The sequence below is a fragment of the Salvia hispanica genome, chromosome 4 (assembly GCF_023119035.1).
Source record: "Salvia hispanica cultivar TCC Black 2014 chromosome 4, UniMelb_Shisp_WGS_1.0, whole genome shotgun sequence".
Lineage (NCBI taxonomy): Eukaryota > Viridiplantae > Streptophyta > Magnoliopsida > Lamiales > Lamiaceae > Salvia > Salvia hispanica.
The window spans coordinates 19411669-19429856 of NC_062968.1; the positions used below are offsets into that span (position 1 = coordinate 19411669).

Consider the following 18188-nt stretch of genomic DNA (forward strand, 5'->3'; position numbering starts at 1 on the left):
TTTGGGGCTATTTTGGGTGGAAAAAAGAAAAATGAAACTCTTTAAAGGAAAATAAAAAGGGTTTTTCTCTTACTACTACCCCGTTTTTGATATTTGAAATAAAATACCCCATTTGTCCACGAAAAATAGTAGGAGTAATATTTTGCCATTTTGAAATGTGCAAAAAAATAAACCCATTTCTAAAAATAGAATGATTCTCTCTCATGTTTTATCCACTTCTTCTCCCCACTCACATAATTTACCTTTTTTTTTAAGTATCTATCTTATTTTACCTGCTTTTTCTCTTATCTCTATTATTTTTTTTGGCAGAGGAGTACACCAAAATAATCATTTCTCGATGCTGGACAAACCTCACAAAAGCATACAGGAAAATATTTCTGTTGTAGACTTGTACTAGTACTCCACCATATTAGATGTATAGTAGTATAGAATAAATACAATAAAATCACAATTTCACGATACTGAATTGGCCTCGTGGATTATTTTTGTTTAGCTCCACATTATTAGAATTAACCGATCTCCCAAATTTAAATTTCCAGTACATATGCCAGTAAACACGTACTGTATTTATTTATTTTTAACTAGGACACATTATTAAGTAATGATTCTTCATTAATCTGATGACTTCAAGTCCTGAGCTAAAGAGGCTTTACCCGCTAAGGTACACATTAGGCCTTATCAACTAAGAGACACTTATCGAACAGCAGTTCACTAGCTGCACCTTCGTTGATACTATGTCTATGTGGAATGATTCATCGACTCATGCTGGACCATATGAACATTTCCCTACTTAACAAATTAAAAAGTATAATAGCTAAACCCTTGCACCAACCCCACTTTAAATTTCTGCTTCAAATCAAATCCATAGAGAAGAGGATTTCAACGGTACGATTTCTGGAACCTGGCGCGAGCGCCGCGACCGCCGAACTTCTTCGGCTCGCAGCGCCGGGGATCGGCGACGAGGAGCGTCCTGTCGTAGCGGCCGAGGACGTCCTTGATCTCCTTCTTCGACTGCTCGTCGACGTACTTCTGGTAGAAGGCGACGAGCGCCTTGGCGATGGACTGGCGGATGGCGTAGATCTGCGAGGTGTGGCCCCCGCCTCGGACGCGGATGCGCATGTCGACGCCGGCGAAGCGGTGGCGGCCGAGGAGGAGGATCGGCTCGAACGCCTTGTAGCGGAGGATCTCCGGCTCCACGAGCTCGATCGGCTTGCCGTTGATTTTGATGAGGCCGCGGCCGCGCTTGCAGTGAGTGACCGCCACGGCGGTCTTCTTCCGGCCGAAGCATTGCACCAATATCATAGAACTTTAAAAAAATTGGATTTTTCTCATGAACTTTGAAATTGACAAATAATATCGAAAATTTTATCCCGAGTTGTATTTCCACGATAAAAAATTCACAAATAATATCATAATACGGATTTTTTTTGAAATTTCTGACAACAACCTGAGAGTTTCAAGATTTTCAATCATTAAGAATAGTTTTTTTAGAAGCATCTCCAAATTTGTTCTTAATCTATTAATATACTGGAATTTTTCACGATAAAAATAATTATTTGTCGATTTCAAAGTTCGTGGAAAAAACTAAACTTTTTAAAGTTCATAGTATTATGTAATATCTATTTCTTAATTATTCTTATTACATTTTCTTAATTATTCTTATTACATTTCCTTATAATTTGAGCCAAGTCAACTCATAACAATTATTTATGCACTGAATTTGATTTGCAAAATTCATTTCCTTCCGGCGGTCTCTCATCAAGACTTTTGGGTAATTGGGTTGGAATAACACGACAAGGGGCAATGTGGAAGGATTATTTGAGAAAGAAAAATATTTTGGAGACATAATGAGATTGCCATAATAGTAATTTCAAATTATATTTTATTGTTGATTAAATTTATACAAAGTATATACACCTTGACCTTGTTGCCCCTTCCTCATATATGTATCGATTGTTTGCATATGCAAGTATTAAATATGATATTGGATAAGGAAAGCTTGATTAGGAAAAATATATATGGAAGATATGAATATGCAAAGTCAAGACAGATAAATAAATTAATCAAACTCTGCCTATATTCTATCCCTCAAGAGTAAAATCTTCCCTTTTCTAAGATATTAAAATTCTTAGTATAATTTATTATACTATGCAACAATAAAAAATTGATATATGATAGGTATAATAATAGTTTTAATTTTATTAATTATTTAATTTCCAAAATATAAATTTCATTATGTTGAAGCTCAATTAAAACAATAATCATAGGTTTTTGCTCATCTATTTAGTATTTCAATTCTTCAAAATATATGGTAAATATTTTCTTTTTTGTTTTAAATTTTAGAATTCCTATCTCAATTCACTCGACGTGAACAAATTAAATTTGATATAAGATAAGTATTCCCTCCGCCCCGATTAAGAGTTACATTTTTCCATTTCGATCCGTCTCTAATTAAGATTTTCACACTTCAATTTTACCATAAATGGCAATAGGTTTCACATTCCATAACTCCTTCACTCCATTTTATTATAAAACCAATATAAAAAAGTGGGTCCCACATTCCACTAACTTTTCAACTAACTTTTCTTTATATTTCTTAAAACCCCTATCCCGTTAAATGTGACTCCTAATCGGGGAGGAGTACTATATTAATCTTGATTGATTCTACGGCTTTGATTTTAAGAAATTTATTATTTTAATTTTAATTATTTGTTTTTTAAAAAAATTAATTTTAAATTCTTTTTTTAACATTACAATTAAACATCGATCAAAATAATAATCACGTATTCTTATTTCAACTATTTAATATTTTAAAAAATTAAAATTTTATAGTATATGATATATTATTACTAATTGTGTTTACGGCTTAATTTATTTTAATATTTTCATCATTTTGGTTTTAATTCTTTACTATCCAAAATATTAATTTCTTCAAATTCTTAATTTTTGTAAGATTACATCGAACTTCAATTAAAAAAATAATCACATGTTTTTTTCTCATTCTATTTATTATTTTAAAGCTATATACTTAATACATTTTTCTTTTTATTTTTATAATATTAGAGTCTTTAGCCCAATTCACTGTAACATGCAATAAATAAAATTTGATATATAAATATAATGTATATTAATACTATCTAAGTTTATGATTTTAATTTTAAGATTTCACAGCTTTATTTTTTTTATTTTTTTAAATATTATTTTATGTAAATTCATAGTTTTGTTAATGTTACATACGATAAAAAAAATATTTGCATATTCTTAAGTTATTTATTTAATCATTTATTTGCTTCCTTATAAAGTAAATATTAGTGTTCTTAGCTTACTTGACAATAACATGCAATAAATTATAATTCGATACTATAAGATATATCAATACTAATTATGTTTAGGTTTTTTATTTTAATTATTTACTTTAAAAATATTAATTTCTTCAAATTTTTCATTTGTATAACGTTAAGTTGAATCCCAATAAAAAAATTAATCACGTATTTTCACTCATCAATATAATATTTTAAAACTATATAGATAAGATCTTTTCTTTTTCTTTCTAAAATGTTAGAGTTATTATCTTAGTTTGCTATAACATTCAACAAATTAAAATTTGATACAATATATGATATATTAATATTAATTGAGTTTATCATTTTAATTTTAAATATTTCTTAATTTTGATTTTGGCTTTACTTTCAACATACTAATTTGTTTAAATTCTTAATATTTAAAATATTACGTATAAAGTTGAAATAATATTTTATAAGTTTTGGAAGAAAGTTGCAAAAAAGAACTCTACTATTATATTTATTATTTGCAATATGAGTATATTTTAATTTTATTATTTAAATTCAAATCGTGATAAAGTTTTAATCATATTATAACATGATTATCATTTTCATGTTTTTATCTTGTAGTATCATTTTAGCCTTTTAGGTCATTATCGTATACTGTCAAACTAACTGAGTTTACAAATTTTGATTTTAAAAATTCCATGATTTTAATTTTCGTTCTTTACGTTTCAAATTTTTTATTTCTTTAAGTTCTTAAATTTTAGAAAGTTACAGTCGAACCTTGATAAAAAAATAATCACATATTCTTAATTCACCTATTTAATATTTGAATTTATATAGTTCACATTTTTTCTTTTTATTTAAATATAGTTCTTAGCTCAATTCACAATTAACATACAACAAATTAAAATCTGATAATAAGGTATATTATTAATAATTGAATTTACAATTATAATTTTAATAGTATAAATTTTTATTTTAATTCTTCACTTTCTAAAATTTTAATTTATTAATATATTTTTAAAAATTTAGAACTTAAGGCGAAAGCATGTACAAATTTTTGGATAATACAAATAAATTTATAAGGAAAAAATAGAAATGATACGAAAATTATGGAATAACTATTAAATTTACATAATATTGTATAATCCACAAACAAACCAGCTAAATCTAAAGACTATTACATCACAAAACAAACAACTAAAATCATGGAATAGCCTTAATTTGACATCTCTTTCCAAAGAAGCGTATAAAATTAATATTAGGGCATATTAGTCAAAATAATAAATATGATTAGGGAAAAAAAATATAAGGGTAATATGGCATGAGATATTATATCTCTAAATCACTGCCCATCCGAGATATAGGTTTCAGTGTAATGTATCTAGATAAAATAATGGTAAGTTAATTGGGTTGTTTTTTTGTCACATTGCACTAATGACATGTTGGTGACTAGTACATAATTACACTGCATATTAAACTTACTTAAATCAATAGATATATAAAGTGCATTTGTTCAAAGAGCTTTAACCGTCCACATGTTTTCATATTAGTGCCATATTTTTGTCTTTATACATTTAACAATTAACACGTACGCAACAACGAAATACTAATACAGATAAGCATCATCCATCTTGCATTAAAAAAATATCAATCAACATTACATATTTCGAGGGACATCATATAATAACAAAATTAGATTTGTTCATGATCCACAACAAATCCAACTTTTTAGTTTAGTTAAAAGCAAAACACAGTGAAAAAAGCAGAACAGCGATCAGCTGAGACGGCGGCACAGGGTAATCCCATCGCCCACAGGCAGTTGGCATATCTCGATCCTCGGATCAGCCGCGAGCGCCTTGTTGAGCTCCAGCACGAAGTCCCGGTAGTACCTAACGTACTTTCTCAGAGGCGCATCCGGTGGCGCCACCACGGACCCGTTCCACAGGGTGTTGTCGTAGCCGATCACACCCCCTACTTTGACCAAGTCAATCAGCCTCTTGTGGTAGTTTAGGTAGTTGTCCTTGTCAGCATCCACAAATATGAAATCATATGTACCATGATACTTCCCCTGTCCATTTCAACATTCTCTAAATTAGTACCATAAATATAATAAGTTTGGTTGTGGTTAGGTTTGTCACGCAGTGTAAATCAAGAATTCTTACCTCTGCAACCATTTGATCAAGAACAGGCAAAGCAGGGCCTTCTTTGAATTCAATTTTGTGTGCAACTCCAGCTTTCTCAATTACTGGGAGGCCCAATTCGTAATTCTCCTTGTTGATGTCCATTGCCAGTATCTGCACCCGAAAATTTCACTTATGAATAAAAAACTTAATATAAATGAGACTCGAACATTTGACCTATTGGTTGCTAACCATGTACCTTGCCGTCGTCGGGAAGGGCGAGGGCAGTAGCTAGGAGAGAGTAGCCGGTGTAGACTCCAATCTCCATGGTGTTTTTGGCATTGATCAGCTTCAAAAGCATGTTCAAGAACTGCCCCTCATCCGCAGATGTGGTCATTATATTCCTATATCAATTCACAACATTTTAAATACTACTACTGTATCATCTAAAACTTAAATAAAAGGATTAGTGATAATCTTGTAGTTAACTAACCATGGATGATTGGCAGTGATTTCTCTGAGCTCTTTCATGGGCTCCGGCTCTCTTGGATACACACTTGTTTCAAGAATATACTGCAAAACCAATTATTTTTGTCAAATAAAAGAAAATAGTTCATTTAAAAAAAGGAAAAAGAAATAGTAATCGATTAACTTGGGATGGAGAGAATATTTTCGTACCTGGTAAAGGTCATCGCTTTGCAAAAGGCTCTTGTGGCCAACCTCCTGATGGCGGCCGGCTTGGTTTTCTGTTGCAACAGCGGTTTGAGCCATCTTTCTCTTTTTCTCTCTTGTTGTTGTGGGAAAGGTGTTGCTGATTTTGAAGGTGGGAAATGGAGGATGATTTATAGTGAGTAATCCGGTCCGGTTTGGGTTGTTTGAGGTGGGGTGGGTGGGCCGGGTCCGGGGTTGGTGAGCGATGGAAAAAGAGTGGGTTTGTGGGGCCCAACTGCAGTTGTTGGGTGGGGTCCATTGGGGATGGCGTCACGCTGACGGCAGCTTTTCTAATCTAGTGCTTGTGGTGCATTAGGTGGGGCTACACGTGGCGAGATGAGCGGTGGGGATTTTTTTGAGTGAGTTTGTAAATTGTCTTTCAATTTTGGGTGGTGGTTTGGTGTGGTGGTTGCTTTGAAATGTATGCAACTTGACTGCTTGAGTTTTGAGATTTAGTCAGTTTTGGTTCAACTATATATTCATTGTAATTTTTTTTCTTTTTTTATATTACAAAGTATAGTTGATTTAGTTTTGTGAAAAATGATGTTTTTTATTTATTTATTGGAACTGCTGATTTGAAAAGATGATGTTTAAAAGTAGTTAATTTAAAAGCGAATTTAATCTAGTCAATTTATCAGAACGATAGACAACATCATTCTAGAGTGAGACGATGAGACTAAACGAGACTCTGACACAATTGTTGTGGTATCATTTCGTCAATGAATCCTCTTTCTCAGACGTTAATAGTTGACCTCGTCGAAGTGTAATACAAATCATATCAGCTCCTAACCGCTCATCGATAGCACATATCCATGATATGTTACGCCGAACAAATGGACTGGAACAATAAAAACGCAAAATCCATAACTAATACACACAACAAGAAGACAGAATTAAAAATACACAAATGATGGATTATAAAAAATAACAACACCCACCAAACGATAACCAAAAACTGTGACACCTAACCGTTCTTTGGCATATAAATGCAATGTATGTTACCCTAGGCAACCATTACTAGGGAATTTTAAAAGAAAATTAGAGTTAGCTAATTTAATACTCCTCATTATTCTTTATGCAGTGCTATGTATGTAAGGATTAAAGATGGATAGCTACACCATTTTAGGTGGTTTTGTTACCTCTGTATATAGTCATGACACTTTGTCTATTTTATAAAGTTGACATATTCCAGTCTTATAAATAATTGAAAACATAAGTATAAAACAATAAATATAAATATGTCTACCGATGCGATTTCAATTAATAATTTGAACAAGTTTTTGAAAGGTGAATAGAGAATAAAACAGTTGAGCTATTTCTACAACCTATATAGCTTTTTAAGTGATTCACTAACATTTTAATTAAAATATAAAAATAGTAAAAAGTAGTTGAAATTAATCCTTATTGGCCGGCTTTATCATTATTCATGGGGAGTATTATTCTTTTAAGTCCATTATAAGGTCGATAAATATTGAATAAAATCCGATTGGTCATCATCATCCACCAACTCCATGGACGACTTTCCCATAATGATAGACTATTCATTCATTCATTTATGTATTATCCTCGATCCGTCCTAAAAAAACATACACTTTGGATTCGACGCAAGTTTTAATGTAAAATTGATAAAGTAGAAAAGAGATAGAGAGAAAAAATAATTAAATCATTGTTGGTAGGGAATGAGTCCCACCTCATTAGAAAAAATATCTAAAATTAGAAAATGTATATTCTTGTGGATCAGACTAAATAGAAAGAGTGCATATTCTTATGGAATGTAGGGAGTATTATACTATAAGCTTAAACTTTTTTTTATCTATCTCTTTGGTTTTATTAACTGAAAATGGGAGATGCTAATTATATACACAAAATTTGTTAAACTATCGTCACTTTTACATGTTACCCACCCTTGTTTAGTGTTTAGACTCAATATGTACATGTTTATTTACATTTATGACTTATAGCATATACAAAGTATATATACTAGTACTAGTTGGCTTTATTACTAATCAGACCCAAAGGTTGGTAATACTATTATAATTCCGAAATAGATATATATTCATGTTTTCTCACTCACACGGTTTTGTATCTCCATAATAGACCATCGACAAAGTCAACTTTGTAAATTCAATGGAAATTGATTTGACACAACGACTATCTCTATTTATTGGTTTTATCAAATAAAAACAACAATAATTTTTAATTAGTACACCAACTGCCATTTACTCTTATAAAATACTCCTATCAAATTTAGCCCATCTAAAAGAAGAAAAAAATGAAAAAACAAAAAACAAAAAACAAAATATGAGAGTCAAAGTATATAAGTTTGCCCAGTTCAACATGCCAACAATCAATTTCTAACAACCATGTCACAAAATACTTGTGCAGATTCAATAAAAGCAAAACAGACATGTCTAATTTTGTAGAATCTTTCCTCTACCATAATCCAAACAAATGTTGATGAAAATACACCACATTTCTATTTAATAAGCAAAGTCTTGGACAAAAAATGAAATGACCATCCATACATGCATATAAATGAGGAGACAGCCATTGCATCCGTTTCTATATATTACAGCATACAAACGATGCAACAAATAAGAGAATTTTGAATTTTCCAATTTAAATCGATAGCTTATAGTTATCATAAAGACAGATAGCACAAATTCATTGTCCAGATAAACAATTTGCAAGAAAAGGAAGTGATTTGTCGGTTCTGATTCACCATCTCTTCAATATACAGGCAGCATAGCTCAAAGATGCTAATGGGACACTCATTTAAGAAATAAATATCACTACATAAAGTGATACATTGTGTATGGCATGCAAATTATATAAATTATTTTTTACATTCATTCTGAATTATAGATTTTTGGTCGTTTTACTCTTTTTTTTTAAAAATAAAGATTATATTAAAGTAGACCCAAATTTGAGATATTTGGCGTGGAACGTTATAAAGATATAATTGTAAAAGTGCATTTGGCACGTGATAATTCATATAGAGATGAAATTTTTTGAATAAAAATATCATTTTTGTTCATAGAATTTCATCCCCAGATAAGTTATCTACCATTTTTTTTGATAAACCAAAATCTCAAACCACAAAAGTGGTGAGAGGGAGTACAAGAAAGAAACAATCCAACAACTACAACAAGAGAAGCACAAACATAAACAAAAACGACATGACAACACCCAAAGAGCTGGCAAGAAGAAAAGACAACAAGAGACAAGGCCAGAGGATAAAAAGCCAAACACTAACAGGTAACACCAAAGCAGCTAGTGTTCAGGGACCGCTCGAAATCACAGCAGGCACCAAACGGGAGAAGAAACAAGCACTTCCCCAACAAGTCATCTTCTACGTGGGCTCGTTCCCCTTTCCCACCTTTTGATATCCTCAAAGTTTTCCATAACATGTCCCGGTGAAAATGGAAACTCCGAGCACCATCCTCTCATCCAAGATCCAAGGCGCCAAAAAATAATTTTTTCTCAAAATCCCAGTTAGGCTTGAACTTTTGGAAAATGATCTTATTCTTGATATTCCATATTAATCAAGAAATAACATAGAACAAGGAAATCCAAATTTGTTTTTCAACCTTACTAAGAGGAATGCCAAGCCATGACATGAGGCAAGCTCCTGACTAGGGAGACACATGGAGATATTCCACCGAGCACTGCAATAGTACCAGAAGTTGCTTGAGATCCAGTAGCTGAAAAAGAGATGTTCAATCTATCAAACATGCGCCAAGTAAAAGGATATATTAGCATAGGACTGTGTTGCATTGAGACTACGCCCTTAATACATAAATAAGACAAAATCTCATCCATTGGATTAAAAAATAAAGAATAAAACTGGTCTTGAACATATATCCATTTAATGATTTTGGTCATATACTTTATCTTTTGAATTTTTGCATCCTGAACATTTCAACTCGGATCACAATTGGTCATATACTAACAATTCCGTTTAAAAATCGACGGAATTATTAGTGTAGGACCAATTATGATCCGAATTGAAATGTTCAGGATGCAAAAATTCAAAACATAAAGTATATGACCAAAATCGTAAAATGAGCATATGTTCAGGACCAGTTTTGGCCTTTACTCAAAAATAAATTATTTAGATTACATAAAAAACGCCTTTCATTATAACTTTATCGGAATATCATTATAGGAGAAAATCTGTCCAATTATACCTAGGGGTGGGTCGATATGATATATCGTATCGATAACGTTTATCGTGTATCGTATCGAAAATATCGATATGAAAGAATTTCATATCGTTATCGTATCGAAAGTTTCGATATAAAAAAATTCCATATCGTTATCGTATCGATATTTCGATATATCGTATCGAAATTCGATATATATCGAAAATTTCGATATGTATCGATATATATCGAAAATAAAATATCGATATATATCGAAAATATCGATATATCAAAAATTTTCGATATATATCGTATTTTCGATATAAAACGATATATCGCGATAAAAGAATATTCATATCGTTATCGTATCGAAAACTTACGATACGATATCGTATCGTATCGAAAATTACGATATATATCGAAAATTCGATAATTTTTCGATATTTTTCAATACGATACGAGCGATATATCATTTTTTCGATATTTTTCCCCAGCCCTAATTATACCAACTAGTATCACCCACGTGCGATGCACGATCCATTTTTTTTATTTAAACTTATTTTATACTGTAAAATAATTTTACAAATTCATAAAAATATCATTGTATGAAATCTGAAATCATAAATATATAGAATAAAAAACAATTATTAAAAAATATAAAATCAGATAAAGAAAAAAAATAACACATATACTGAATGAGAAACAATATTATTTCAAGTTCTAAAATCACAAATTTATACGATAGCAATTTACTACCAATAACTTAAACATGAAATACAGTTGATAACAATGAAGCAAAAACTAATTATAAAGACAAACATCTTACGACAGAAACCCAACGTTTTCACAAACAGTGAGAGAATCAAAAAGTGCTGCACTTTGAAAAACATGTTACATTAGACAGTAGATTCAAGAACTGTCTAGATTAGAATCACTGAAATAATTGAGGAGGTGCAAACAATGTTGTCTCACCAAGCCAATTCTTAGGCCAGATAGTTCCTCATCTGTAACGCCCTAGAATTTCGTTCCTTTCTTTCGAGATAAATCGGATTTATTAGCCTATCTAATTTCGTTTAGAAGTGGTGTAATCGTACTTCCCTCGATGTATTTTCGACTTTGGAGTAATTTAAGTATCTTCGTTGGAGGAAATAAAATGCAAGGAAAATTTAAGTTTCAAGAATAAAAGTGGAGAAAATACTTTTATTAGAGAAATGTGGATACACCGTGAAGAAATAGAAATACATGGATGATGGAAATAGTACATGCCTGCAAGTGTGATAAAATCAACATGCACCTATTCTACACTATCTATCCTACTTCTTAATTCTCAAGTTTGGAAGCAAACTAAATTGGGGATAGAACCAAATGAGCTCAAGAGGAGCATCTTCTTTCTTTCCCTCTCATTCTTATTCTCGATTTTGCTCCCCTCCACAAGCTCCAAGAATGCCTCCGTGTACCTACAAAGTTTACACCAAATTGGGGGTTAAAAAGTTACACACAAGTAAAGAGGGAGGGAAACACAAGCTAAATAAGAGATGGAGCAAGTAGGTGAATAGTGCAGCTAGAAGAGCTACAAGATAGAGCATGAGGTAAGCCAATTTTTGTCACCACTTCATCTAACATCAAAAGAGATTCAAGACAAAGAAGGCATAGGAGAAAGAGCTCCTACACAAGCCCAAAGTAGAAGATGAGTCAAACTCTCATCTCCCCGTCGATCAAGGCCGAGAAATCAGCCAAGAAGATCAGCCACAATCACCAAAACGGCAAGAATCTCACAATCATCAAGCTCGAAAGAGAAAGAGCTAGCAACCCCAAAATAGGAGCCTTTGCTTCCAAGTCTCAAACATAGATTCCAATAGCTTAGCACTATATAGGAGCCATCTCCCTTCACCTCCGCCACCCCACTACTCGGCACCGCCAACCACACAAGACACCAAGCGCGGGGCGGCGAAGAGGAGAGGAAGGAGTGGCGAGCGGCGAGGGCGAAAACCGCCACCACCGATACAAGTTCAGCAAGTGAGGTAAACAACCTCAACACCAACACTCTTCGCATCATGTAGAACAACAAGTAGATAGCACAAGAACTTAGAATTTCCATAAGATTCTCACAACCAAGTATGGAACAATAGCAGAAACCTCAAGATCTCCCACGTAAGCATGTGTAAGAATAGAGACTCAATACAGTAAGCTAAGTGCCCCAATTGAAAAAAAATAAGAACTTTAATACTATAGCCAAAGACCAATTCCAGTGAGCACTCAAAAAGGATGGATCATGGAATTTAAATACTCCAACAAGAACATAGAAATACCATCAATCTCCAATCTACTAGAATTTAAGGAAATTGAGTAAAGGAGAAAATGGGAGGTGACTTAGCTTAGGCGGAGGGGCTGCCGGGCTTAAGAATTGGGCCAAGGAATTTCTATTGATTTGGGCCACTTGAGTTGTTATAATTAAGTGAGTGCAGTGGGCTTTGGGCCAAAATTTAAATTATGAGAAGTTGGATGGAATTAATTTAAGGACTTGAGTTGGAGCTCAATTAATTAATTTTCGAACAATTTGCTAAGTTTTCAAAGATAGAAAATATCGAGTTGGAGCCCGAAAGTTGATAAGTTAAATTCCGAATAATTTATGTAGATTCCGGGAAAATAAAGTAGTAGAGTGGGAGACGCGAAAGCCGACCGGCGTCGCCCCGCGACGCCATGGGCGGCCTTAAGAAAATTCAAAGAAAAGATTTAAGAAAGGATTTTCCAAGAATCCATATTAAATGCTCAAGTATAATGGAACTTCTCCGAATTTAGTTAAAGTGGACAAATAAATCCTACAACTTAACAAAGCCCGAGAAAGGACCAGAGAATCTATGAGACAAGACTAAGGATATAGGTGCTATGCCATAGGGTACATGCATTCTTTCTAAGGAGAAATAGTTCAAGTACTAATTAGCGTGTCACACTATTTATATTCAAAGGATAAAATGCTCAAAGGGCAAGTGAGGTCAAAGCGGATAATTGAATTGAAGAATAAGCATACCAGGTGGGCTTTCTTTATCCAGTACACTAGTGTGGATATAAAGCAAGTACATTTGAAGTTATGAAAAATCATCTTTTCTCAAAATGGAGCAATGTTTCTTTTCAAAATTATTGTCATGCCATAAATGTTTTTTTTGATAAATGAGATTGAATGTCATGGAATTGAATGTCATGGAATGGAATGGATTTATGAACGGAATGGATTCACGAATGGAATGGATTCACGAATGGAATGGATTTATAGATGGAATGGATTCACGAACGGAAATGGATTCACGAATGGAATGGATTCACGAATGGAATGGATTTATGAATGAATGGAATGGATTTATGAATGAATGATGAATGATGAAAGAACCTAGTCTGTAGTCGAACTTTTAGCTCACAAAAAAACTTAGTAAGCTCGGGCCTTTTAAGAAAAAAAACCTCGTGTGTTACTGTGATGGATTGACAACTATATAATGTATGTTTTGTTTTCGGCACGTGTCCACTGAGTACTCCTGTACTCAGCCCTGCATGTATTTATAAATGTGCAGGTTGAACGTCAAAAGGATGGAGTGATGATCGAAGTCGATGTTATCAAGTTGATCTCTCACGATTCGTGTCTTCATACACGAAGCCGTTTAGTAAGGACTTATTCCGCTGCTCTTTTGTGAAGTGAGAATTGTAGAATCTCACCATCAACTCCGATTCATTTGAGGAGATGTTCATTCTGTTTTCAAGACCATGTAATGAAATACTTGGCTTCTTTGATATAAATTGACTTGGTCTTTGTGCAAATTCTCAAGTTCTAGCCCTTTTCTTTCCCCGCTTCTTTAATCCCTCTTATTAGTCGCGGTTTACCCGCTTTCGCTATCCTTAGCAAAATGCGGTCGTGACATCATCACTGATCAACCCGTGTCGTCTTCTCCCGCAAATCAATACCTCACCCTAGTTGTTCATAATTAATGAGAGACCACAAGAAGACATTCAATCCCAATCTAAATTAGCTTCTATCAATAATAATAATATCAGTACAAAGTACAACATAATACCAAATGGAAGGAACGAACTTGGAAGAATCAAGATTACCTTGTCTGGAGCAAGAAGCCCGGCCATAATCTTCAAGATTGTTGACTTGTACATCCACATGCATATTTAAATTGATCTCTTCATAATTTGACGACTACATAAATCTCAAAATTAATAGGTTAATGGGTAAGTGGCAATGAATGTCATTAGTGGGTAGCTAATCATGAAAAAAATAGAGTCATAGTATTAATATTTCATTTAGGTTACACAATATTTAAATTTAATAATATAATAAATATATTAAAAAATTCTTTTTATATTATTAGTGGCATTCAGGTAATTATTCCCAAAACTCCCCTTTTATATATTTATAGATTATACTATTAATCACCCGATAATTAAGTGTGGTTATCATCAACTACATATCATTGACACTATATATTACATGGAGTAGTATTTTAAAATAAACATTTACACAAATTGAATACGGATATAATTTAGTACTCCCTCCATCCCATTTTAGGAGTCTCAGTTGAGTTCGGGACAGATTTTAAAAAATGTAAAGGACATTTGGTGAAAAAAAATAGTGGGATGAGTGTCCTACTTTTTTATATTAGATTTATAATAAAATGTGAGTGGAAAAATGTTATTGGAATGTGGGGCCTAATACCACTTATAGAATATTCCAATCGGGACTCCTAAAGTGGGATACCCAAAAATAGTAAATCGGAACTCCTAAAGTGGGACGGAAAAAGTATAAAATTGGATGTACATCGCCACACCGACATAACATATATTGCAGGAATCGCACCAAATCTCGCGAAAATAAAAATCAACAAATTCAAAAATATACTTTAGCATAGAGATAATATTCTGAATGTAAGAAAACATAACATTGAATTTACGTTAGCACAAGGCAGTTATATTAGGGCATCCATAATAGGGCGGCTATAGCCCGCCCTAAGCCTCGCCCTATGCACCGCCACATCAGCATTTTATTCTTCACCCCTTCCACCTGTAATGGGGCGGACTATAGCCCGCCCTAAGCATTTTACTTCTATTTTGTATTTATATAATTTATGCAAATACATCAAGCAAAATAAATAAATAAAAGTAACACAATTAGGACAAATCCTACATTTACTTAATTAAAAAAAGTTACAAAATAAGAAATTTTAAAAAAAGTGCACTACATATAAAAAAAGGAGGCTAGTCTAGAGTAGTCCCAACTTGCGGCTGAGGCCATCGATCATCCGCTGGATGCCTTCGATTTGAGCCGGGTTGGTCGCCTGCATGAGGGCGTTGTGCGCGTCCAACAACGTCCTATAGTCGGAGGAGGCCACCAAATCCGTGTAGGCATGTACCGCAGCCGTGGTCGCACTCGGGGTCGGGCTCGGGGCCTGCTCAGGCGGCGCGGCGGACGAGGATGTCACCTTGCCCTTTCCCTTGGCAGCCTTGATGCCGGGGGGACATCGGTGTGCCGGAACTCTTATCCTCGAACACCGGATTGTTGAGGTCCATTGGAGATGCGCCGCTTTCGCTGCTTGTATAATCACCGAAGGTGTGCTTCGACGCCCTCTTCTTCGCCGCCGTCGATTCAGGCAGCATACCTCCAACGAACTTCTGCTTCTCCTTCAAGAGCGCCCAGGACTGGTAGTGCTTGAAATTGCCGTACAATGACGTGTACAACTGGATTGCTTTGCCTCGCACATCTGCGAGACTCTCGCCGCTGGCATGTTCCCTCCCGCACTTGTCGTACTCCCCCGCGAACAAATTGACCTGCTTCTTTATTTGGTTCTAGTGCTTGCGGAGCGGCTCCCGTTGGCGCTTGTAGGCGGTCGGCGGCTTGGCCACGTTGTATTTTTCGGCGATGCGCTCCCAATACGCAGTAACCTTCTGGTTGTTGGCGAACACCGGATCCTCTGAAATTTAATCCAACACCTCGTCAAGACGATGGATTCTTCCGGCTGGTAGTTCGTCCTACCCGGGGCAAACTCTTCATTCACCGTCGTAAGCGGCAATTTCTTTGCCTTGGGCCGCCTCTTCATGGTCGCGGAGCCCGAGGCATCGGCGTCGGCGGCGGCGGAGGGAGCAGCGTCGGCGGAGGCGCGGCCGCGAGATGGGGCCGGTGTGCGGATGGGAGAAGGCTCCATGTCGGATATCCCGTATGAGTCCGTGCTGAAATCAAGATCGTACTGCGTGTTGGTTTCGAATGGCTGGTATTCATCGGGTTCTGTACCCGGCCATCTGCACCACCAAACATCGGACTATTCAGACTTGGGTAATCTCCGGAATTCATTTTGTTTGAAATGTAGAAATTGTAGTGTGAATTTGAGAGTGAAAGAAGTGAAAAATAAAGTGAAAAGTGAGAGGTATATATAAGTTTTGAAAATTGATTAAAATTAAAAAAAAAAAAAACTGAAAATGCGTGTGCATCGTCTGCGATGTTACAGTGGTGGACGATGCGACAGACGATGCTCCATCGTCCGCGCTTCGTCTGCGGACGATCGATTAGGCGCTGACGATGGTTAAACCATCGTCCGCCCCATTGTGGATGACCTTAACCCTAGTACTCCCTCCGTCCCCGATTAAGAGTTAAATTTTGACCGGGTACGAGTTTTATGAAATGTAAAGAAAAGTTTGTTGAAAAAGTTAGTGGAATATGAGACCCGTTTTTTTTATATTAGTTTTATAATAAAATGTGAGTGAATTGAGTTAGTGGAATGTGTGACCTACTTACTATTTATGATAAAATTGAAGTGTGACTCTTAATTGAGGACATACCAAAATGGAAAAGTGTGACTGTTAATTGGGGACGGAGGGAGTAACATTTAAGGGTAGTTGTGAGTTGTCATTACTCATTACTGTCATCAACACAAAATTAAATTAACATCATCATAACATTGAATTAACAGTAGCACAACCTTACATTTACTTGAGCATAATGCAAGTACACGCATATATTTACATAATTACATACCGAGTATTTCATTTTTTTTATGTGAACATGTTGCGGAATTAGAATTTCATTAGAATCTCATAAAATCATCTTTTATTTAATATACTAGTATATGATTTGCGAAATTAATTAAATTGAGAGGATTAGATGAAATTTAAAATTTTGTAGTGTTTAAGTGGGGTCAATTGTCTCACTGAAAAAGAAGTATGCAATTACAAATTCAAAAAAACACTTGCACGTAGCCTTGAATGCATGTACAACGCATATTGAATTAATTCACACTGCATTAATTGAAAAAACTATCCTTGTAAATTATACACGCACATGTATTTCAGAAAATATTTTTCCTTTTTCAGGGACAATATTTACTTACTAATGAGAATATTGCCATTTAAATAATACTTAATACTAATTTGTAGTTGATTTTTTTTTTATCAATTTTATAACTTTAAAAAATACTGAATTAAATCATGAATTGTGTACATTTGTACAATAATCCCATGCGATTAAAATTTCAATAAAATTTGTGATAGAAATCATAAATTTTAACTTCTAAACAAATTTAACATTATTCTACAATATTATGGTCGGTTCGTAGATGATTATCATATCATAAAGATATAATGTGAAAAGTTCAAGTGACAACAAATTTCATTACAAGAATTCTAATCATATAAAAAATTGTGAAAATTGTAAGATTTAATTCCCAACTTTGAAAATTATACTACTAATTTAAAATCACCATAAAATAAAATTTACCTTAAAATCACCATAAAATTTATTCAATTGACTCTGTGTATAATTGGATTCTTACCTTTATCAAGACGGCAGTCAGAAAACTGTCCCATAGTCAAATCTATGAATTACCAAAAACATCCCTTCGAATTTCAGTATCTGCAAAAAAAGTTCATCTCTCCCTCTCTCT

The 18188-nt window shown here is 34.0% G+C and overlaps 2 protein-coding genes and 1 long non-coding RNA gene across 3 annotated transcripts; all 3 read right to left on the reverse strand.

The window, feature by feature from the left end:
- Positions 1 to 878: 878 nt before the first annotated feature.
- Positions 879 to 1302, reverse strand: LOC125223368 (40S ribosomal protein S16-like). The gene has a single exon (XM_048126490.1). It carries the CDS (start codon positions 1300 to 1302, stop codon positions 880 to 882), a length of 423 nt encoding a protein of 140 aa, XP_047982447.1. The 3' UTR covers position 879.
- Positions 1303 to 4897: 3595 nt separating this feature from the next.
- On the reverse strand, positions 4898 to 6232 carry LOC125219157 (caffeoyl-CoA O-methyltransferase-like). The gene is made up of 5 exons (XM_048121047.1): positions 6089 to 6232; positions 5904 to 5983; positions 5670 to 5814; positions 5453 to 5584; positions 4898 to 5358 (listed from the first exon to the last, which is right to left on the reverse strand). Exons 1-5 carry the CDS (start codon positions 6179 to 6181, stop codon positions 5065 to 5067), a joined length of 744 nt encoding a protein of 247 aa, XP_047977004.1. The 5' UTR covers positions 6182 to 6232; the 3' UTR covers positions 4898 to 5064.
- A 5214-nt stretch (positions 6233 to 11446) lies between these two features.
- On the reverse strand, positions 11447 to 12653 carry LOC125223731. Its single transcript, XR_007176768.1, has 2 exons — positions 11936 to 12653; positions 11447 to 11723 (listed from the first exon to the last, which is right to left on the reverse strand). It is a non-coding gene; the product is annotated as an uncharacterized LOC125223731 (long non-coding RNA).
- Positions 12654 to 18188: the final 5535 nt, after the last annotated feature.

Coding starts and splice junctions, on each gene's coding strand:
- LOC125223368 (XM_048126490.1), bottom strand. CDS start 1,302: ATGATATTGGTGCAATGCTTCGGCCGGAAGAAGACCGCCGTGGCGGTC.
- LOC125219157 (XM_048121047.1), bottom strand. CDS start 6,181: ATGGCTCAAACCGCTGTTGCAACAGAAAACCAAGCCGGCCGCCATCAG. Junction 5,984..6,088: donor AAAGCGATGACCTTTACCAG/GTACGAAAATAT, acceptor TTGGTTTTGCAG/TATATTCTTGAAACAAGTGT. Junction 5,585..5,669: donor CCCTTCCCGACGACGGCAAG/GTACATGGTTAG, acceptor TTTCGGGTGCAG/ATACTGGCAATGGACATCAA.